At 35.0% G+C, this 24,751-nt stretch overlaps 1 protein-coding gene and 1 long non-coding RNA gene across 4 annotated transcripts in view; one reads left to right on the top strand and one right to left on the bottom strand.

Moving 5' to 3' along the window:
- Positions 1-16,909, top strand: part of ARSJ (arylsulfatase family member J) — a 76,828-nt gene extending 59,919 nt beyond the window's left edge. For 2 of the 3 annotated variants that reach the window (XM_007999638.3, XM_007999637.3), the window contains exon 3: positions 14,431-16,909. In XM_007999638.3, the coding sequence (XP_007997829.1) occupies positions 14,431-15,832 (1,402 nt within the window). In that variant the 3' untranslated portion in view covers positions 15,833-16,909. The remainder of the gene's footprint in view (positions 1-14,430) is intronic. The other variant, XM_007999639.3, reaches the window with a different exon arrangement.
- The window catches only part of LOC103236146 (uncharacterized), a 189,237-nt gene that overhangs the window by 131,214 nt on the left and 33,272 nt on the right, over positions 1-24,751 (bottom strand). The window lies entirely within an intron of this gene.

Raw genomic sequence — 24,751 nt, 5'->3', positions numbered from 1 at the left:
TTGATTTTTACCATAATATACACTAAAACTGAAAAAATTTGAAAATTATTTATTCATTCAAAAGTAATAAGAAGTCTTTTACACATAATATAAATATTTTATAATATAAAGATATTCTATAAAATAAAAGATGAGTACTGAAAAGTAGCATTATTTGTCATTTTTTCAAATCTCTTTAATGTCTGCTCTAATAGAAGATAGCTGGATTTCTCATTGCTATTTGTTGTTTCTGTTGAAGTATATGAGGGCAATTCAGCCTCATGGAGATATGTAGTTGGAAAAGGAAGGTGTGCCTGAGTCATATTTTCTGATAATTGTGATATTCTTCTTTGTTACTGCACCAAAAGTTGACAAGTGGTGGTTTATTAGAGATTCTTATTACTCATTGGTTAGGTGAGAGCAGATAATAACCAATAGGTTGGGAAATGTAAGGTTGATAAAATTCTAACAACCATATGGAACTCTGTAATTTTTTAAATATTGTGTTTCTATGTGTTAGGCATTATTCTGCATACCTCACATTTATTAGCTCATTTAATCCTCATGGTAACTCAGTGAGAAAAGTGTTATTATTAATCCCATTTTATGCAAATTAGGAAACTGAGACATAGAAATTCTTTGAAATGGTTTTGCCATTTTGATTTTCAGTTATATTTTTTTACAGGATAACAATTCAAAGTAAAATAAACCTAATATAAAGGATGCATAATAGAACTTCAGAGTTATTGGTAAGTATTCATATTGAAGAATCATACTGAAGATTCATAAGAATCATATTGAAGATTCTAATAATATGCTGGTAAATTTCAAAGGGAAATAATGTAATTCTCTTTTAGTAGGTCAAATCACTTATTATTCTCTTAATATTCCTCTAACTATATTGTGATGAATGATTTATTTTTAGCTTGTGTTCTAATACAATTTTTTCTGAATGTGACATATAAGAACTTTATTAATATGGCTTCTGAACATAATTTTTAGCTAATCATTGCACTTTTACATGCATTTTCACTTATATTATTATAAAATACCCTTTAATTAACTGTGAGAATCTGTGTCTCGTATCTTGGTAAAAAGACAGCTAAAACAACATTTTGCTTTCCAGGATTGCAAAAGCTCAATATATGAAGGTGATAGTTTTGGATGTTATAACACAAATTTTGAAAGGAGGTGGCAGGCAAGGCATAGCATGAGGACACATGATTCCTCTCATTGGTACAGGAAAGGGGGCAATGGGCACTAAGAGAAGCAACACTGTAAAAAACAGCTTTGACTGCAGTGAATTTTAATGGTACTTTCTGGGTGCTCCCCAGAATACAATCAGCTGAGAAACCTGTGGTCAAAAATGGGGAGGCTTTCCCAGGGTAATACATGCAGTATTTGGATAATGTTTTGGAAATGTATCTGTTATGATATGAGTAAAGAATAAGAAAAAAAATTGGATGGAGTATCCCAGCTGAGATGTATCCATCAGTTGGTTTTTGAGTATAAGTAATTACAACTCAGCATGCCATGAATATTCCTTTAGATTCAGCACCTATCCTCATTACAAAAAGTTTCTGTTCCACATATTTATTGTTTTGTAAAAATAAAGTTAATTGACAAGTTAACTTGTGTCTCCCTCTAGAGCACTGTGAATTATTTATTTTCATTCCTCCATAGATATTGAAAGGACTGACACATTAGTCAAATAAAAGGAAAAACAGAAAGCAATTTCATGGGTTGAACTTCAGTTTGACAATTGGAAATTTCAATCTGACTACCAGGAAAAAGAAAGAGAGTGGGCAAGATAGTATTTCATGAGACCCAACTAATGGTATCATGTTTTGTTTTGGTTTAGTTTTGGTTTCACCACTTGCACACAATAGAGCAGACGGGGGAGGAAGACATGGAGTTGAAGAGATGATGGACCAGAGGACAAAAAGAAAAAAGAGAGAACATGTAGTAACAATTAGTTATAACTAGCATTTTTATAAAATTTTGCAATTTGCAATATGTTTAATATATTTTATTTCATTTTATTATATACCTCACCAACCAAAAAAAAAAAGAAAAAGAAAATCCTGTGGCACTGGTATGCTGCTGTCATTAATATCTCCCTTACAAATGAAAAAACTGAGGTTCAGGTTGAGTGACATGCTCAAGGTTACACAGCCTGTAGGGCAGAATTCAAATCCAGGCATTCTGATTTCTAATATTGTGGGTTCTCTCAATAGAAAAGGTAGGCCGGATTGTTTCCACAATACATGCTGGAGAAATTCCTATGATGTCAAGTCATTAGGCAGATGTCTAGAGATAAAGTAAGCCTTCTAATAATCTCTCCACCCACTAGATTTATAATAAATACAGAATATTCATTTTCTCACATACCACCCAGGAAATACCCTGGGAGACATTGGGCTATGGATTCAACCCTGACTATGAGGGGCAAATTTTTTGCAGAAAATAAGAGAGTTGCCAGAGAGCATGTGAGATTAAAACTACGAGTTTTCCAGTTAGTGTCCTTTCCAGTCTATAAGCAGTGAACCCTCACTGGAGGAAAACGGTCTGCCTAGGCAGTGATCACTTCTCACTTGTAACTTTTGGATGTCTTTTCTGGGAACAAAAATATGATCTCTATTGTTGTAGAAAGAGTGCAGACCATCTGCTTTTCACATTCAGTGATGACAGGAATGAGGCAAGTATTTTACCTGCAGCAGATGAAGGATAACTATGATAAAGATGTTCTGATCCAGAGGTAGAGTGGGGAGAATTTCATCCTGGAGGCAACAAGTTTTATTTATTAGAGATCTTCAGGGTGTATTTATTTTTTCTTTTTATTTCTGGTTTTAAAAATTATTATCCCTACAATATATTTCAAACAAAAACTCTGCATAGTTTTCTACATAAAGGAGAAAATTAAATGAAAAGAATTATATAAAATTAAGTCAGCTATAACCATGCTACTGTACATGTAATAGAGGAGGAAAGATGATCTATAATAAATATCAGGGCAAAGGGTCCATTTTAATTTGCTAATTTTCTTACTCTCATTTAAAGCTACTTATAAAGTTCACTTCAGAATATAAAATGTTAATTCCATATCTTGATCTGCCAGGACTAATTGCTTAATAATACTGCCATAATAATAAATCCTCAACTATTCAAAATAGCTCAATATCTGTATTAGAGACAGAGCCAATAACCATTACTATTGAATTTAGAAAAGATGCTAATGAAAGGGCAAAGTCACAGATAGATTACAAGTTCAGAGATTTATATTTTAGGGAAAATATCTAATATCTGTTAATTAAGCATATATACTATTTTTAATGATACCTGTAGCCTACATTGATAGTATTAATCAGGTATCACTGTAGCCTACAATGATACCCAGATGCCTCTAGCCTTGAGAGTCTGGTCATACCAAATTAATGCAGTGTTTACTCAATAATTCTCTTTATTTTCAGCTGAAACTGCTTTATAACACAGAATTATAAATGTCCTTTATAAATAATCAACGGACAGTACAACAAACTCAACTGTTTTGAAGAATAAGCAAATATATTATCTTCTCAACTTTCTCTAAATCATAAAATTTATTGTCTACTTTGGATATATAGTATGTCACAATGTTTCTTACAGAAATATTTCTCATAAATTCTCACTATTCTTTATGTTTCTCCACAGTACAGTGCCTGGAATAGTGTGGGTACTTAATAAATTTGTGATTTTTTTTCTGGAGACTACCCCATTTTCTCTACTAAGTTATGCTGAATTTCAGTTTGTTGTCACATGGCTTGCAACTAAGACACTGATATGTCCATGAGTTTGACATTAAATACTTTCATCTATGTGTGGCTAACTGCAGGTGCAAAGACACTCAGTTATTTGCCAGATATTTCCTAACCGTGGCTAAAAGAAAGCAATTCTCCTCAAGAATGGAAGAACATTATCACTTTTTTGCTGGGCTGTTTTCTGGAAAAGCCACCTGTTGAACATAAATACGAAAATTTTGATAATGTTTCTTTCTTCAAAGTCAAAGGCACAAAGAAAATGTTAAACTTCTTAAATATGGTAGTCCTGCCCGTATGAGAATAACTAAATATTAATGGACCAATTCATATAAAGCAGAGTGAGAGATCATATTTTCAAAATATTTAAAAGGTTTTAGGCCGGGTGCGGTGGCTCACGCCTGTAGTCCCAGCACTTTAGGAGGCTAAGGCTGGTGGATTACGAGGTCAGGAGTTCGAGACCAGCCTGGCCAACATGGTGAAACCCCATCTCTACCAAAAATACAAAAATTAGCCAGGTATGGTGGTGGGCACCTGTAGTCCTCGCTACTCGGGAGGCGGAGGCAGGAGAATAGCTTGAACCTGGGAGGTGGAGGTTGCAGTGAGCTGAGACCACGCCACTGCACTCCAGCCTAGGCAAGAGAGCAAGACTCCATCTCAAAAACTAAATAAATAAAAATTTAGAAATGAAAGGATTTTAAATTCTCTTTAAGCAATCTATACCTTACATTGAGGATTCTAACTAATATTACTATAATATTTCTTAAGGATATCTTCCTTAACACATTCTGTCTATAGGGCAAAGTTAGTAGTATGAGGAATAGTTTCGTATTTAAGTTACTCCCCAGTCTGTTCATCTAAGTGCAATTTCTGCTTACAATACAGGAGATAAAAACTAGTATATTTCTTTAAAAATTAATTTTATATTATTCTGTGAACATATTGAAAATAGCAAGAAAAATATAAATATTATTTTGACAGTGTGGGTCCACTTGCTTTATGGAGTGTATGTATCCTTGAAACAGTCTCTGTAAATTAGATAATTTTAAAATGTACCCCTGGAGTTCACTCTTAAATTTTATTCTGTAAGTAATTTTATAAATGAGACATTCATTAATTACATAAGTGAATATTCATGTCAATAGGTATTTGGTAGTCTGTAACTTATATATTAAATCTTAATTTTTGAAGCATGGGTCTTCAAATAAATAATTCCGAAAAAGAGAAAAGAACATGAGATAATAAGAGTCAAAGAAAAGACCATCTAGTAGGAAAGAAACTTATTTTTGGATGAAAACTATTTCCAGAAAACAATCACATAGCGTGTTATTTGTAGCTATGTTTCCAAAGAGACCAAGAAAATTGTAATCAATGTAGAAAAAGCTTTGGTGTCCTGAAGGTTCACCGACAATGGATGAGTAAGGCAATTGCAAGGACAAATAGCAGAGACCAGGAAAGATTATCCAAAGGCAGAAATTTTAAAAGTTACTTGACAAGTTTCCTCATCTGCTTGTGTAGTGAAAGGAGACATTTTTTCTGGATTTCAGGGGTAATTACAGAATTTATTTAGCTCATTCCATCCCCTTTTGTCTAGACCAAAGGTAATCTCCTGAGCAGATGTCCCTGCTAGGCAGAACAGGAGATGAGTGAGTGTATCCATTCATTTGGCATTTAGATTTAATCTTTTTTATTTCAAATTAATTAGTTGCCTTGATACAATTAGTCTGAGTATAATAAGCTATTGTTTTTGAAACCTAATCATCTAAATTTTATTTATTTATAAATTGACATAACAAGTTGAAAGCTTCTCTCCTCCCACAATTATTATGTTCCCAGAAATAATCATGTTCAACAGTTTGCTATATATGTTTACATTTTTCTTCATCTTTATCTCTTTATGAACACACACATACACATTCTCATTTATTCATTCAACAATTGATGTGTTGTTATGAGCCATGTATTGTTTCAGGTGATATGGATATACCAGTGAACAAACTTCCTGCCCTCATGGAACCTATACATTTTTTATTGTAAAAATGTAATAATACAATAGATATTCTGCCATAGCCAGATGGTCTTTTACTTAATAATACATCATAAACACTTTTCTACATCAGCACTTATCATCCCACCATATTCTTTTATTTTTTCATCTACGTATCTTGAAATAGTGTATGCTTACCATCTATACGTTTTCACTTTCCATTCATGTCTCAATCCACTACAATCTGGTTTCTTCCCACACCATTCTACTAGAGAACAGCTTATAAGGTCTGCATGCTTATTGCCAAATCCAGTTGATGCTGTGCAATTCTCACTTTCCCTGGCTTCTCTATAGTAAGTGATGCAGTTGACTCTAAAACTCTTCTCCACTGCTCTAGCTCACAGGGTAGCTGATTTACCTCAGACTCTTTTAATGCTGCTCCTTGCTTTTCTTCTAAATGATGGTATCGCCTGGGCTCCATGTATGGCCTTCTGCATTTTGTCTTTAGATGATGACATGAGTTCCCATGAATTCACCTACCGCCTAAAAGTTAATGAGTCTCAGATCTCTATTTCATAATTAAATTAACTGCATTTTTATTGTAACATTGCTTTCCACTATTTTTCATTAAGAAATACATATCATCTTAACTTTAATGCAGGTGAAAAACATTATGGTGCCTAATTTGGGTAGCATACCACTATTTTCTTTTAAATAAATTTTATTGTGTATATTTAATGTATACAGTATGATATAATGGGCTATCCATAACTACTAAATTAGTTACCATGGCGAAGCAAATTAACACATTCATCATCTCACATAGTTACCCTTTTGTGCATGTGTGTGGCAGGAGCAGCTAAAATGTATTCATCAATTATTTATTTTACTTTATCCTATACATCTCCAAGTGGGTATCTGACAGGTGCCTCTAGCTAAATGCAGGGCAGGAATCATTGTCTTCCTATTATTCCTGTCCCTTTTTTCTGGATTTCTTAACTCAATGCAAAGATTTCCTTTCACCCAGCCACCCAGACCAGACAGTTTGGACTCATCTTTAACATTTCCTTCTCCCACACTTCCCATATATAGTCTGTAACCCTATCAAATGTCTCTCTTTATAATATCTAATCTTCCCTTTACTGTATCCTCACTGTAATGACTCTCAGTCTTGGATGTCACCCTTTATCTCTTAGATCAGGGCATATCTTCCTGCCTAGGTCTTGTTCCACTCCAATCCATTCTTCACACTACAACCAGAGTTGATTTTTCCAAAGCAAAGCTTCAATTGTGTCATTCTCATTTCAGAAGTATTCTGTGACTTCCTGTGACCTTCACATTAAGTAAGAAAACCTTAGTACAGCTCTATCCTCTAATACAGCACCCTGTCATTGAACACCTACTTACCTCTATAGAGTAGTCTCCCATCAAGATTTCTGAATCTCTACCTTTATATTCTAATATTATAAATTGTTGATCTACAGAGAGCCAAATTCTCTCTCACTTTTTGCATTCAAACATTCTACACTTACTGAAACACTTTCTTTGTCTTCCCTTCAACTCTTCACCTGGATGGCTCCTCCTGCAAAAATCTTATCAGATTTCCCTTCCCTTGTGAATGCTCTTTTGTCCAAGTTGTTTCAGCTGCTCGCACTACCTGCTTTCATTCCACACTCACCCAAATATTCCTGAATGCACTAAAACTCAAATGAAACATGGCCTCTTCTGAGAGGTTTCCTGACTCTACTATGAGCACCCATAAAATGCTGTGGTTCTCTACTGTAACACTTAGTCCTATCATAATAATGCCCTAATGGTTTGTCTGTTCCAATTACACTGAGTTCCTTGAGAGCAGAGACCATCCTATTCACCTGTTATAATCCCCAAAGCTAGCACAGTATAGAAGGAGTGTTAAACAAGCAATTAATTCACTCATTCATGAGATTAAACAACTAGGCATAGATTTGCTGCCACAGCCTGCCCCTCTTACACCCCTTTCCAGATGATATAATTAACTGAAAGATAAAATTAAGGCCCATAAATAGAATGTATTTATAGACAAGAGAGTCTTTTGGAAGGCAATCATAAGCAAACACCTTTCAGAATACGGAAAATTAGTTATATTCTTCCTACATAAATATCTGAGTGATATTTGATTTGTAAAGTACAGTCTCTTGCACTTATTTCCTTCCCTTCAAAATACGAATTTCTACTCCACTATTGGCCTATTTTTTACTTGCTAACCATTCTGGACTTTAAAGTCTGCATAAAACTATTAGTATTCATATTTTATCCCACTTACAAGAGTACATTAAATATGTAATTAGGTTAAAACAATAGCATTACCTTAGACAATATTTTCAGTCAAAGGAGAATTCATAGACTATAGTATCCAGCACCCAGTAATACAAATTAATATAAAAAATTATAAGCCTTCACATATTCTAATGCCAAGCTGAAATGCCTACTTAGCATTTTTCTTTTAAGTTGGCAGTAAAGTTAGAATGATGGCGATTCCTTTTAACAGATTTGGCAACAACTCTAGGTTTACTATTATTCATATGGAATTTTCTTCACAAGGTAGACAGACTGTAAAAAAATCTACTAAATTTCAAAATTATATTATTTTTTAACAAAGGTAATGCAAGCATTTGAAATGTATTATATAAAAATTCTATTTTTAAACTAATTTCATCTTATACAAATAAATGTTAAATATATCATTGATATTTGTGGAATCTTCCCTATGAAATATCTGTAAATTATATTATAAACTTGGTATTGTGAAGCTGTTCTGATGTTAAATGGAGACCCTTTATTGACACATTGAGCAATAGTCTTTGACTCATGGATTCTTATAGTTAGAAAGAAACTTAGAGGTGTAGTACTCTGTTCTCATGCTGCTATAAGGATATACCTGAGGCTGGGTAATTTATAAAGAAAAGATGTTTAATTGACTCACAGTTTCACAACGCTGAGGAGGCCTGAGGAAACTTACAAACATGGCAGAAGGGAAAGCAAACATACCCTTCTTCACATGGCGGTAGGAGACAGAAATGAGAGCCAAGCGAAGGGGGAAGCTCCTTATGAAACCATAGGATCTCCTGAGAAGTTACGCACTATCACGATAATAGCATGAGGAAATCTGCCGCCATGATTCAATTACCTCTCACCACGTCCCTCTCACGACATGTGGGGATTATGGGAACTACAGTTCAAATGAGATTTGGGTGGCGGCACAGCCAAACCATATCAGAGGTCATCTAGGACTTCATTTCTAATTCAGGAATCTCTTTTACAGAATCCTTGGCAAATGCTTATCTAGCCTGTTTACAATTTTTTTTGTTTATTTTCTTTTTTAGAATGTTATTTTTCACATTGAGTTGAAATCAGCCTCTTTATAATATTGACCATTAGTCCTAATTCTATACTTTGAAATAAAACAGAGAGGAGTTGAACTATCTACCTCTCTCCAAGTTATAAAAACAAATCTAGAAATCATTCCTAATTCTTTTCTTTTCCACTCCTTCTATCCTTCTCTCACTGATTTAGTCCTATCAGTTCTAAATCCAAATATACATTTCATCCATCCACCTCTTTCCATTTTTACTACCACTAGATGGTAGTCCAAGCCACCATCATCTTTGATCTAGACAAATCTAAACAAATCTAAACAAATCTTCTAATTGTTTAGAAGAATTGTTTAGAAAAATTCTTCTCTAAACCATCTGTGTTTCAACTCTCATATTTCTAAAATCTACTTTCTATACCAGTGGTCTCCAAATTGGAGTACATACACCAAAGGGTAATGCAAGATGATTCATTAGGATGCAAAAAGAAATATAAGAAATTCTACTTACATTTATTTTTATCTCATCCCTTTTAATTTATATTCTGTGTAAGTTTTATAATGTTCCTAAATTAATACAATATGCTTGAGTGTAATTTATAAATAAGTAAATGTACATATATTGGGGTACATGCTTAAATATCGAATACTATTTTTCAGATGTGTTCTAATTAACATAATGGGATTATTACTCATCAGAATTTACACACTGCCTTTCTATAATGTAAATTTAATTGCAATTATAGCTCTCATTTTTCTCTTTTGCTTTTTATTAAATTTGTAGTCTGATATATTTAATTCTCAGATCCATTGATATAGTCTTATACAGCTAACATGTAAAAAATTGATTTTTAAATAAAATATCTTTTATTTATCCCTGTTAGATTTTCTTACAACTTGTTTTAAATTTTGAGACAATCTTATAGAAAAATTGCAAGTACAGCACAAATAGCATTTTTCCTGAATTGAGAGTTAAGAGCCAACATGATGTCCTATCACCTTCAATACTTTAGTATTTCCTACAAACAAGAGTATTCTCCTATGTTAGCCACAAAACCATCAAAATCAGAAAACATTGTTATTCCATTTTAATCCCAAGACCCCATTTAAGTTTTGCCAGTTCTCTAAATATGTTCTTTATGGAAACTATTCCAATTCAAAACCACATATTGCATTTAATTGTCATGTCTCTTTAGTCTCGTTCTTTTAATTCCTTACAGTTTTTATTTTAGGTTCTAGGGGTTCATGTGCAGTTTTGTTACATGGGTAAATTGCATGTCACGGAGGTTTGGTGTACAGATTATTTCATCACCCAGGTAGTAAGCATAGTACGCAATGGGTAGTTTTCCAATCCTCACCTGTCTCCTACCCTCCATCGTCAAGTGAGTCCTGGTGTCTTTTGTTCCCTTTTTTGTGTTCATGTGCAATCAAAGTTTAGCACTCACTTACAAGTGAGAACATGTGGTATTTAGCTTTATGTTCCTGGGTTAATTCACTTAGGATAATGGCCTCCAGCTACATCCATGTTACTGCAAAGGACATGATTTTGTTCTTTGTTATGGCTGCATAGTATTCTGTGGGTTATATGTACCATATTTTCTTTATCCAATCTCCTATTTATGGGGATTTAGGTTGATTTCAAGTCTTGCTATTTTGAGTAGTGCTGTGAGGACTTATTTTCTGAGTTGTTTTTCTTTCTTTTCTTTTTTTCAGTTAAATGAAACACTCCTACCTACTCCACAGAGTTGTGGAGGCCAGAGAAGAGCATATCAGTAAAAAAAAATTCATATTACATTAACTTTCATTAAAGTGTAAGATTATCATTCTTATCTCCAACTAAAGTGCTAACATACAGTTGATTTTTCATTATTTTATTTTAAAAAAGAACAATGGGTAGCCCTTTCAAATGCTAACTCATTCCTAAGCTATTTACCTAATGCTGATCTTTTTTTAAAAAGACAATGAAGCTAACTTGGCAGGACTATTCTTTTTTGACTTTGTCTCATTTGTTATTTTTGAAGTGCTCACAAATCATGTACTTTAAAAAAAAATCATTCTCAAGTTTTTCTGGGATCAACATAAGTCTCACTATCCAGTTTACAAATCCTTCCTTTCTTTAATTGGAAAGTTAGAACAGATTTGCTTCTCAAGACTCCTGGCATCTTTCCTCCACTCCTTGATTTTTCAAAAAGTACTGATATTAACTCTTAACAAAAACAGAGAGAACATCGGACTTTGACACTGCTGATCAAGAATCAGTTTCACAACTGGGTGGGGCAGGTTGAGGGTGTTGGGGAGAAAACCACAACTTCTCTACATCTCTATTTTCCCATCTATAAAATGAACTTAAGTAATCTGACTTCTCACTGTTGTAATGAAACTTAAATGCAATAATGCATATGAATAAACATCTATAAATTAAAAAAACGTTATGCAAATGTTAGTGACACCCAATTCAGCACTCTGGGATAATTGTTAAAGCTATCACTGATGAAATGTACCCTCCTTACTAGACTCTGCTCCCTTCCAATGCTTGCAGCAACCCAATATGTATTATTATCCCTATTTTACAGATGAGGAAACTGAGGATCAGAGGGATTAAGTACTTCCCAAAACCACAAAGATAATAAGCAGTGGAGCAAATTCAAACCCAGGTCTGTTTGATTCCAAAACCTACACCCTTAACTCACACCCCAAATTACGTGAAACTTCCTCCTATTCCACCATAGAGGCTGGAACTCATTGAAACAGGAGCTGCCCTGAAAACCTCTTCCCTGTTATAAGCTGCTGTCAAACTTTTATGTTGCTGGTTCCACATTTTCCAATTTAAAACCATTCTACTTTCTACAGAAGACAGAAAACTCATAGTTGATTAATAGTTCTGAACTCCTATTTATCTGCGAATGCTACACCATTTTCTGAAAGCAGCAAACCTCTTCTTGCCATCTCTTTTATTTTCTGCAAACGTTTCCTGTATTTTATGTTTTTCATAAGCCTCTTTTCCTGTTGCCTTTGTCAATAGGTGAGACAATGACCAATTTAATTAGAAATGCTTAATTGGTTTACCATTTGATGAATAGCCATCCCAGTCAAATCCATTTTCTGCATAACATAATTATTTTGTTAATAACTCATCCCCATAAATGATTCCCAAAAATTTTACCCATATAGATGTCTTCCTTTTTAATTTCCTCCAAGTTTCCATTAATGGGTATTTACTAATTTATCATGTACTTGTGTGAAAAATTAGTCTTTTCTAATTTTAGAAAACATCCACTTGTGTCTAAAATTAGTTTTTTCACAAGTGAATGTTTTGGATCCTGGACTGGACCAAAAATTATCAAGAACAGGCCAGGCGCAGTGGCAGTACTTTGGGAGGCCGGGGCAGGTGGATCACCTGAGGTCAGAAGTTCGAAACCAGCCTGGCCAACATAGTGAAACAGTATCTCTACTAAAAATACAAAAATTAGCCAGGTGTGGTGGTGTACACCTGTAATCCCAGCTACTCGAGTGGCTGAGGCAGGAGAATCATTTGAACCTGAGAGGCGGAGGTTGCCGTGAGCCAAGAGCTTGCCACTGCACTCCAGCCTGGGCGATAGAGTGAGACTCCGTCTGAAAAAAAAAAAAAAAAAAAATGATCAAGAACAGTAACAATGCCTTCTAAACTTGGTACTTATGATGTTTATGAAATGACTATTTCTTTGGGAGTTTCTTACATTTTAAATTACCATGACCATGACTATTGCAAAACTGACAGCTAAATGATCAGCAGAGTAAATAGGGTCCACGTGAATGCTGCTTTGCAATAGTGATCAGATATCACTCCAGCACCCACAGAAACATCAGTGTGTGTTGCAATTAACACTTCAAAAAGCTCATAGTTTCATCATGCTATCATTAAAATATTAAAAATAAATCAAACTATTCATCCAAGGCATGTATAACATGTTGGCCTTTCAGGTTAAATCACTGTGAAAAAAGTCGCTTTTGACCTCAATTTCTTTTTAATTTGATTCCAAGAATATCTACATATTTACCCTGACAATTTTCTGCAACCTTAATTTTATTTTCATTTTTATATATTCTATTTTAAAAGTGTTTTTGTGCTTATAACTATAGAATCAATCAGTTTTAAAATGTGAGAAACGAACTGGTATATCTTGGCCCAAGTGAAAATTCATACACTTGTGTAATAATAACCCCATCTTGGAAAACCCCCTTTGCAAAATACCACTGGAAAGAGAAAAATGCAAGAAATTAACATTCACTTAATTTTTAACATATTAGAAAGTGTTATGCTTTCTTAGACTGTAAGTGATTATAATTTTTTAAAAAGAGACACTGTGGGAAACATACATCAGGACTTATTACCTGTTATTTTTTGAAAAATATAATTTGTAGCACTAGCTAAAACATTTATTCTAAAATGATTTTTAAACAATAATGTATTGTGTAGTCAAAAACCTCTTTCTCATTTCAGAGATCTAACAAATTAGCTATTAAGAATGAACTATTGTTTGACAATCAAACAGGAGATTTTTCTACAATTTTTCCATGTATTTTTGGTAATTCATAGTTAGCTTGAAATAAATGATTTCAGGAAACTATTTAGGAGCTAATGATTTAGAAGGCTCCTAGGTTAAAAGCAATAATAATAATAATAATACTCTGATTCTATATATCTTTTCTCCTATCTTGTCAGTTTTCAGTCATATAATTAAGAGATTAAAGTGTATTCAAATTAATTCCATTATAAGAACTTTAAAAGACTTTGAGGCTGGGCACCGTGGCTTTGCGCCTGTAATCCCAGCACTTTGGGAGGCCAAGGCAGGTAGATCACCTGAGGTCAGGAGTTTGAGACCAGACTGGCCAACATGGTAAAACCCCGGCTCTACTAAAAACACAAAAAAGTTACCTGGGTGTGGTGGTACATGCCTGTAATCCCAGCTACTGGGGAGACTGAGGCAGGAGAATCGCTTGAACCTGGGAGGTGAAGGTTGCAGTGAGCCAAGATCACGCCACTGCACTCCACCCTAGGCGAAAACCAAGATTCCGTCTCAAAAAGACTTTGAGATAAGTGGCAAAAACTTAGTTTCAAAAGTACTGGTTTAGATTGAAATGTATTTCAAATGTTAAATAGGAAGTTAATTAGAGTAAGAGTTGTGAGTAAAGAGTAGAAATGCTGAATTGGTCATTTATCATTGGGGTCAATTCTAATTTCACAATGATCCCCATAGAAACATTATTTAATTTAGGGATCACTGTTTTATGTACAATATCTCTTTTATCCTGCCCTGATAAAATTTTTCTCTTTTCTTAAGGTATCAGATACACACCGGACTTCAACATTCTATCATAAGACCTACTCAACCCAACTGTTTACCTCTGGACAATGCCACCCTACCTCAGAAACTGAAGGAGGTTGGATATTCAACGCATATGGTCGGAAAATGGCACTTGGGTTTTTACAGAAAAGAATGCATGCCCACCAAAAGAGGATTTGATACCTTTTTTGGTTCCCTTTTGGGAAGTGGGGATTACTATACACACTACAAATGTGACAGTCCTGGGATGTGTGGCTATGACTTGTATGAAAACGACAATGCTGCCTGGGACTATGACAATGGCATATACTCCACACAGATGTACACTCAGAGAGTACAGCAAATCTTAGCTTCCCATAACCCCACAAAGCCTATATTTTTATATATTGCCTATCAAGCTGTTCATTCACCACTGCAAGCTCCTGGCAGGTATTTTGAACACTACCGATCCATTATCAACATAAACAGGAGGAGATATGCTGCCATGCTTTCCTGCTTAGATGAAGCAATCAACAACGTGACATTGGCTCTAAAGACTTATGGTTTCTATAACAACAGCATCATCATTTACTCTTCAGATAATGGTGGCCAGCCTACAGCAGGAGGGAGTAACTGGCCTCTCAGAGGTAGCAAAGGAACATATTGGGAAGGAGGGATCCGGGCTGTAGGCTTTGTGCATAGCCCACTTCTGAAAAACAAGGGAACAGTGTGTAAGGAACTTGTGCACATCACTGACTGGTACCCTACTCTGATTTCACTGGCTGAAGGACAGATTGATGAGGATATTCAACTAGATGGCTATGATATCTGGGAGACCATAAGTGAGGGTCTTCGCTCACCTCGAGTAGATATTTTGCATAACATTGATCCCATATACACCAAGGCAAAAAATGGCTCCTGGGCAGCAGGCTATGGGATCTGGAACACTGCAATCCAGTCAGCCATCAGAGTGCAGCACTGGAAATTGCTCACAGGAAATCCTGGCTACAGCGACTGGGTGCCCCCTCAGTCTTTCAGCAACCTGGGACCGAACCGGTGGCACAATGAACGGATTACCTTGTCAACTGGCAAAAGTGTATGGCTTTTCAACATCACAGCCGACCCATATGAGAGGGTGGACCTATCTAACAGGTATCCAGGAATCGTGAAGAAGCTCCTACGGAGGCTCTCACAGTTCAACAAAACTGCAGTGCCGGTCAGGTATCCCCCCAAAGACCCCAGAAGTAACCCTCGGCTCAATGGAGGAGTCTGGGGGCCATGGTATAAAGAGGAAACCAAGAAAAAGAAGCCAAACAAAAATCGGGCTGAGAAAAAGCAAAAGAAAAGCAAAATAAAGAAGAAGAAACAACAGAAAACAGTCTCAGGTTCAACTTGCCATTCAGGTGTTACTTGTGGATAAGCGCAAATATTTCCTGTTTGGTTAAACTTTAATCAGTTCTTATCTTTCATCTGTTTCCTAGGTAAACCAGCAAATTTGACTCGATAATATCGCTGCCCTAAGCGTCAGGCTTGTTTTCATGCTGTGCCACTCCAGAGACTTCTGTCACCTGGCCGCCACACCGAAAACTGTTCTGCTCAGTGCCAAAGGTGCTACTCTTGCAAACCACGCTTAGAGTGGAGATGTTTGTTTCTCTTGCTCCTTTAGAAAACGTGGTGAGTCCTGAGTTCGACTGCTGTGCTTCAGTCAACTGACCAAACACTGCTTTAAATTATAGGAGGAGTACAATAACCTACCATCCGCAAGCATGCTAATTTGATGGAAGTTACAGGGTAGCATGATTAAAACTACCTTTGATAAATTATAGTCAAAGATGTGTCACCTCAAAGGCCTTGAAGAATATATTTTCTTTGTGAATTTTTGTATCTCTGTCGTATGACACTTGGGTTTCTAAATTCTATTTCATATATATATATGTGTGTATATATATATATGTGTGTATATATATGTTTCTTTTCCTGTGAAAAGCTGTTTTTCTCACATGTGAACAGCTTGCACCTCATTTTATCATGCATGAGGGAATGGCAAATAAGAATGTTTGAGCATACTGCCCACAATGAATGTAACTATTTTCTAAACACTTTAATAGAAGAACATTTCAGTATAAAAAAACCTAATTTATTTTTACAGAAAAATACTATTTTGTTGTCATAAAAAGTTATGCAAATGACTTTAATTATTTTATTTTAATTTCCTGCATACCATTAGAAGAGTTTTATTTCATTTCTTCAAATTACCGAGCACTGTAATACTATAAATTACTGTAATACTGTGCGAATTCATAGACTATAAAAACATCATTCAGAAAACATTATAATCATCATTGTTCAACCATGATTTTGAATGTAATAAGATGAATATATTCCTTACAAATTACTTGGAAATTCAATGTTTGTGCAGAGACAACTTTATTGTTTCTATCATAAACTATTTATGTATCTTAATTATTAAAATGATTTATTTTATGGCACTAGAAAATTTACTGTGGCTTTTCTGATCTAACTTCTAGATAAAATTGTATCACTCATCCTAAAAAACAAAGATCTTTACTAATAGGCAGTTGAAGGAATGGTTTGCTAACAACCACAGTAATATGATTTTACAGATAGATGCTTCCACTTGACTATGACATGGAGAAAGATGTTCCCATATTAATAAATAACATTTATATTAGGTTGGTGCAAAAGTAGTTGCAGTTTTTGCCATTAAGAGTAATAACCTTACTCTTATACAAAGTGGACACTGTGGGGAGATACAGAGAAATGGAATATATGGATCCTGCCTGGAGTAAGTTATCTTGTTTGGAAACCACACATGCAAACGTCATGAGGATAATTAAAGGAGTATTATCAGTAATGAAGTTTATCATGGGTCACCAATGAGCATAGATTGGTGTGGTTCCTGTAGACCTTGGTGTGTTCTTCGAAGTGCCCTCTCCTAATACAGAGGCCTTGAAGCCTCGCGGTATACACTTGAAACGTCACAGATAGCTAGAATTGTAATCTTTGAAGTTATAACTGTGATAAGAAAATGTGTGTGGTGGTATGACAGCATACCATTAAACACATTTATATCACAGCTCAAAGGACTGATATAATACATTTATATCACAGCTCACAATTTCTGAAAATGTATAAAAGAATCTGTAATCTAGTACTGAAATTACTAAATTGGATAAGATGATTTAAAGGATTTTAATTTTAATGTTTTATTTCTAGAATATATGGCTCCAGTTTATTTTATAGTGTAAAGTTGTATTTCCTAAAGTTTGTTTTTTGTTGACAGTATCCTTTAAATGAGTCTTAAAAATAAAGGCATATTGTTCATGTTTTCCTTTCCCAGTGGCACATAAATAACATATCTTAAAATAGATGGTATCTTATACACTTTTAAAAAATAGACATCTTTACACTAAAAAAGAATTCTGAAGAAAGTAAGTTTGGGAGATGTTGGGTTAAAGAAAGTCAAAGGAGTCACCTTAATGCAGATGTTTCTTAGAATTTTTAAAATCTTAGCTTGCATTGTAACCCTGACAGAAGGAAAATGTTATACAGTATTTCATAATTTCACCACAAAACTGTTCTCTGTGGCACAATGCACAGGACTAGCATTCTGAGGAACTATACTGTTATTGGAAACATAGTGTAAAAATAGAATCTTCTAGAAGTTCCTAGAAAGACAAAAAAAGAAGCAAAGAGGCAAATTAGGATTATGAAATACCAGTAGGTATCACCTATTGTGGTGTAATTCTAAGTTCTCTATAAATGATTATAATCTTCTCAGTGAAAATAATTTAGCCCACAGTGTTCTACTGGAAATGGCTTCATGGATGTTGATTGCTGTTTTAAAGAGTACCTGCCACCTGCCCAGGGCTCTAGGCAGGATGTGGTTTACGAGAAGTCTCAGTGTCTTGCCCTCAAGAAATTGAAATCCTTTCTAATAGTCATATATAAGTCATGAACAAAAATGTTTCTAAAAATGCTGTCGGCAAATCACTAGGAATTTCAAGATGGACAGGAAGGAAAACACTGTGTCCTTGAGTTTTGTGCCCTAATCACTGATGCCATGTTAATATGGGGAATTCATTCTCAGGTGTTAGTTTCCTAAACTGTGATCTTCAAGATGCGTTTCTAGGCTGCCTGTGGTTCTTTCAAGTGTAAACTGCACCTCTTTCAAACCTCTGATCTTTCTTAGGGTTTCGAAAGAAACTTCATTAGCTTTGCCAGAAAATAATTTTTGAATATGGCTATGTTTCTGGGTTGAGAACGGATATAAAAACATTTTCTTCCAATGAGAACATCAACAACGAAAATAATTGTAGTACCTTTTAGCCAGTGAAAACATCTACCCCAGGTCTGTCAACTGTCAAGTCTAACTAAAGAACTTGTTTCATCTGTTTTTACATACTCTTTCTTCATTTTTCTAAAAATTGAATGGATATTTTTGTTTTCTTGACCAGGCCCCTTTTAAAATTTTTAAGCACAGAGTATCACTGTCATTGATAGTTGAATAATTATACTTGTTTGTACTTTCAACATTTCTCTGTGAGAATATACCATATTAGTGTGCATGTCTCCACATTATTTCTTTATATTACTGAACGGTATTTTATTACATAGATATGCCATTTTTTATCCTTTCACATGTTAATGGATACTTGGGTTGTTTCCAGGTTAAGGCTAATATAACTAAAAATGCTATGTATTTTCATGTGCAGGTGTTTCTTGATTTTCTAAGGCACATGAATTTCACATCAGGATCAGCTTCCTAAGCATTTTATTCATACGATTTTTGAACATACAAATTGTGAATTTGTCAGTAGCAGAATGTGTGATGTTGGCAGGAAAAAGTTTCCTTGCCAAAAGCAGCACAATTCCTCTATGGTAAACTAATAGCTACTTTATTTCCTCATGCAATGACTTCATAGAATCCATTCACTCATTCAACAAATGCATGCTGAATGTTACTCTCTCAGGCAATGTTCTAGGATCTTGGGATATATAAGTGTATGAAATGAATAAAAATTCTTACCCTTGGGCAGGTTATCTTCCAGCTGAGTGAAGCAGACAATAAATAATAAACACAACTAATTATAACATTATATACCATATAAAGTAGTGTGAAAAAAGAGTCGATCAGGATAACGGGAGGATTCACTCTACACCGAGTTTATCCACCCATTCATTCAGCATTTGTCAATTACCCCGTATAATGGTGTGCATGGGATGTGATGGCAAGTGACATCAGGCAGAGTCCTTGCCTTCGGGTGTGCCCCTGCCTTTTTAGTGTACATTCTCCTAGAAGATGCAGCCATGAACCCAATAACCAAACACCTCATCTCTGCCATCCTCCCACCATGGCTACCCCACTTTCCAGCTTGATCTTTCTCGTTAGCATTTAATATGCTTCAGATTTTACTCACAAGTTTTCCTTATTGTCTGTTTCATTCCCCTAGAATATAAGCTTTTTAAGAAAAGGGATTTCTATAAGTTCTGTTTACATGTGCATGGCCAGTATATAAAATGGTGTCCTACTCATACTTAGCACTCAATGTTTTTGAGTGAATAAATAAGATAATCACATTTATCCATATGTTCAGCCACATTTGCCTAAGTTTCCACTTTCTATTTCTGGTACAGGGATTTCATTGTTGAAAAATAGAACTAATCATCCTTAATACCTTTAGCAGCAATGATATGAAATGCAGAAATTTCTAACACTATAAAAAACTAACTCTAATATTGTATAGTTATAGGAACATGCTGTTACAGCAAAAGCAAAGCAAAAATTATACAAAATTGAGAGCAAATTTTATCTATCATCTTTATTACATAACAGGATAGAACATGATTATTCTAACGCTACTTGGAATATTACAGAATACATTAGCTTAAATGAGTTCCCAGAAAGAAGAGATGAGGGCTTAAATTGTCAATAATTTTTTGTACTAAATCATGAAAGGAAAAAAATATAATTAGCAAATAAACCTCTATGTCTTCATAGAATTATAAAGCCAAATGGAATATACCTCACATCCTTGGGTATTCTATTACAAACCTCTCCAATATGGCAAAGCAGAAATTCTGCTTTTTTAAAGATATATTTTTCTTAAATATTTTACTAGTCATAGCATCTCTATGAATTTGGTTGATTCATTGGTTAAACATGGTATTATTTAAAGCACAGAACCTGAATGTTGCCTTTGGGGATTAGGTAGATTTGAACGTATTTACTTAACTTTCAATTTCATATCTATGATTTGAAATTTCCTTATATTCAAATTTACTGCAATCCTATAAAATTTTTTCCAGTTGGTTTATGCAATTTCAGGTAAAATCAATCCCAATAATTGAAAAACAAACAACAGAATAGCAAAGGCATATTAGAAATGTCTACCCATCCACTCTTTGTAGAAATTCTTCAGCTGATAATTGTAAATAGAGAGCATCTTATTGCACAATCAAACAAAAGTAAAATTTGTCTTTCAGTATAAAAATCCAAAAATAATTTTTAATATCACTTCCATCATATTAATCTTTCTAGAAACAATGCTTTAAGAATTAAAGTCCTTCAACTCCAGGGTTGAACATGGAGGATGACGAGGGACTACCTTCAGCTGACCTTCTAAATCCTAAACAACTGTGAGGAAAAAAAACTTTTTATAACCAAGGTTTTTAAAAAGTCTTGATTTAATTTAGTATCTGAAATCGTATTTTTTATGTCATCATCACCAGAATTTCCAGAGGCTTCCTTTGGGCAAACAGCGTTAAGTCCTCAGTCAGCGAGTTATTCTGTCTCCAAGGCAGATCCCACTAAAACTTCTCTATTTTTAGTTATTCCTGATTAAATAATCCCCTCTAGCACCTATGAGGTGGGGAATTACAAGCATAAAAAGTCCTGCAATTATTTCTACTACACAGTCAGACATAATAGCAACAAAACAATACAGTGTTTTATTAAACTTTTTTTTCTTTTCTTCAAGTTTTGCTCAAGATCCTAACAGTTAACGTAGTGTTTCAGAGATTAAGGTAACAGCTTCTGAGGAATCCTGCTCTCTCCCAGCTGGGAGCCATGGCGGCTGCAGTGGCAGTGGAGACTAGGTGAGGCGGGTGGAGAGGTTTTTCCCCTTACCTTTTTATTTGGCCCCTTGCTTCTGCACTTCTCAGCATCCCGGTTGTGCTAGGGCTATTTCTTTCCGAACTCACATGCAACCATAACTCCGCATTTTACTTTCTTGGCACCCTTCTCCATACCCAAGTCCCACATCCGTTTCTGCCACAGAACTAGGCACATGATAGCTATGTCCAACACAACAGAGGTATCAACAAGTGAATTCCTCCCTTCCAAAGTTCTCCCAGCATAAAGGGATGAATGTGTAGAGCTATCTCAGCCTTCTGGTGACGAGAAGACCTGAGCCCCACCCCTAAATCTTCAAGGAGCTGAGATCAGAGTGGGAGTGAGCAATCAGGAAGCCAACAAATTGTTCCCACCTGAGTAAGTGAGCGACCTCTCCCTTCAGGTCCAAGCAGTTTAGCAGCTGCAATGTCCAAAGCCGCTTCAGCTTTGGGAACTAATTAATGCTTTCTCTTTCTGCCCAGAAGAGAGAGCAGTGAATAAGGTAACTTCTAACTTCTATTTGGAACCTATCCAAAGCCTACCTTGGGTATTTCTTCTCTTCTTACATAGAGGAGCGAACAACATAGATTTCTAACATTCTCTACCCACCCACCAAAAGCCCAACGTTGGGAATTCCTGGACCCTTTCTTCTCTTGCTAGGAGAAGGCAAAAACTAAAAGCCTTCTCTAAAACCTAAAACCATTTGGGCTGCTTGTTCCAACCTACCCCCAGCCTTCGACCAACAGTTGTCTTCCAATCCTTTCAATCTGTCTGCTATTGGCTCTTGCTGTCTTCTTTCAAATCCTGTTAGTTAGCCTGGGGGTCATCCTCTATCTCTTTCAGAAAACCACGTTTCAAACAGGATCCCATTCTTGTCAGTAAACTTGGTAAGTTTTTATGATCTGTATTTATTCCTTGTTATCCTGAATGCAACCATGAAGTTTCTGGAACTCAGAGTCATCATTGTTCATTACAGCAACGGCAGCAGTGTCCCATAGGTGATGCAAGGAAAGCCACATGATTAGCACTACATGTACAAGGGTCTCATCATAGGAGCGGAAGCCTAAAATTATGAATCTGGAAATATATATATATATATACACACACACATATGTGTGTGTGTGTGTGTGTGTATATACACACATATAAAAATATAAATAAAATGCCCTCCCTTTCCTCCGTTCCTGAGAGAGAAACATTTGCTCCCTGGTCTTTTAGAGTCCTTTGGACTGTAAATAAATGTTCTGACAGAAATAAGTTTTATTACTCTTTAAGAGCAGATAATTCCCTGTGTAACACACTTCAACGTCCGAGCTTGTCCTTTGACCCAGATGCCAGTAACATTTATCAGAAAGTCCTAACTATGCAGAAACATGAGAATATTCACTTTCTGACATAGATCAGTGGTTGCAGATGGAAGTTGAAGCAGGGACTGACAGAAAACAGGTATGAGGGAAACTTCAGGGTGAAGGAGGTACCTTAAAATTGAATCGTAGGGATGATTGTACAACTGCATGATGTACTAAAAAATAATCACTGAACTGTATAGTTACAATGGGCAACTGTATGACATGTAAATTTTTCCTCAAAAAAGCTGCTAAATGCAAGCCAGTAGCTAGAATAATTATTCACAATAAATATAACAACAAAAAGTCTCCAGAATATATAATGAACTCCTACAAATCAATAAGAGAAAATAATGGAAAGAGTCCTCACAAAAGATGACACACAAATGCACAGTCAATATATGAAAATGTGCTCAAAATCATTAGGCATTAGAGAAGTGTAAATTAAAATCATAATGCTATGCCAGTACATTTGTATCAGAAAGGTTAAAATGAAAAAGATAGTACCAGGTGTTGGTAAGTATGTGGAACAACTGACTGGAAGTGTTGGTGAGAGTGTAAACTAATATAACCACATCAGAAAACGTTTTGACTGTATCAATGAGAGTTTAACATTTATATCCCTATAACCCAGCAATTTTATTCCTAGGAATATACCCTGGAGAAATGCGTGTATAGCTATTCACCAAAAGTCATGTAAAGATATAATTCATAGAAGCACTATTTATAGTATCCTAACACTGAAAAGCACCCTTAATTATTCATCAGCAAGAGAATAAGTAAACAAATGGTGATATTCTCATATAATGGAATGTTATTCCATTGAGGCGGACGTGTTGAGGGGTTACTAGAAGGGGCACAAGAGGGACTTCTGGGGTTCTGCTAATATTTTTGTCTCTGTACTGCTTGTGGTTATATGTTCAGTTTTCTAAAATTCATTAATCTATATAACTAGAGTTTATGTACTTCCCTGTGTTTGTTATACTTCTCACCACTACCGGAGTCTACGATATATATATATATATTTATATGAGATATATATATATATCTCATAGCAATTCCACTCCCAGATATTTGCCCAAATCCAGGAATAAAACTAATACATGCCTAGCAAAGTGTCTTACACACTGTAATATTCAATTAACATGAAACACAGAACAAAAAGGCCTAATTTACCCATCCTATTTTTTTTTTTAATCATATTAACCAGCATGCAGAAATTTCTGGGACCTAAATATCCAGCCCTAATAAGTATTATAGATGACTACCACCAGGGGTCATGCTAGCAGGTTTGTTTCAACAGGTTGAAGCTGAATGTAATTAATTGTATAATTTTTATTAGTTCAAATCCAGTTTTTTAAAATTACATTATGAAACAAAGGTGATGTGAATAATCATATTGAATGGTAAGTGCAATAAAATCTGCATATGCATTGAATTCACAATTGAGTCATGTCCAATATTACAGTCTAACCTCAATTCCTATCAAATAATTTAAGTTAAAAAATAGTGGGTCCCATATTTATGGCTTTCTGATTATAGAGTCTTCTACTGAGGTAACATGATTCCCCTTGAATTCTTCTCTATTGTTCTTATCTTTGTAGTGACTATCCTTGTATTTCTCTACATTGCTCCAGTCCACCCCACCACTATTTCCTCTGCCTATTCATCTCTCTCTCCCTCCTTCTCTAGCTCTTTTCTCTTTGTCATCTTTATTTTCCCTTCTCCCTCTTTGTAATTATAATCTCTTTAATATTTTTAAAAACTAACCAAACTCATATGTTGGAATTTAATAAATTAGAGTCTGTGTACCTATCTTTAAAAAAAATCTTTGGGCAAACTTTTATACTAGGAGGCA

The sequence above is a fragment of the Chlorocebus sabaeus genome, chromosome 7 (assembly GCF_047675955.1).
Source record: "Chlorocebus sabaeus isolate Y175 chromosome 7, mChlSab1.0.hap1, whole genome shotgun sequence".
NCBI lineage: Eukaryota > Metazoa > Chordata > Mammalia > Primates > Cercopithecidae > Chlorocebus > Chlorocebus sabaeus.
This window is presented reverse-complemented; position numbering and strand designations above follow the sequence as displayed.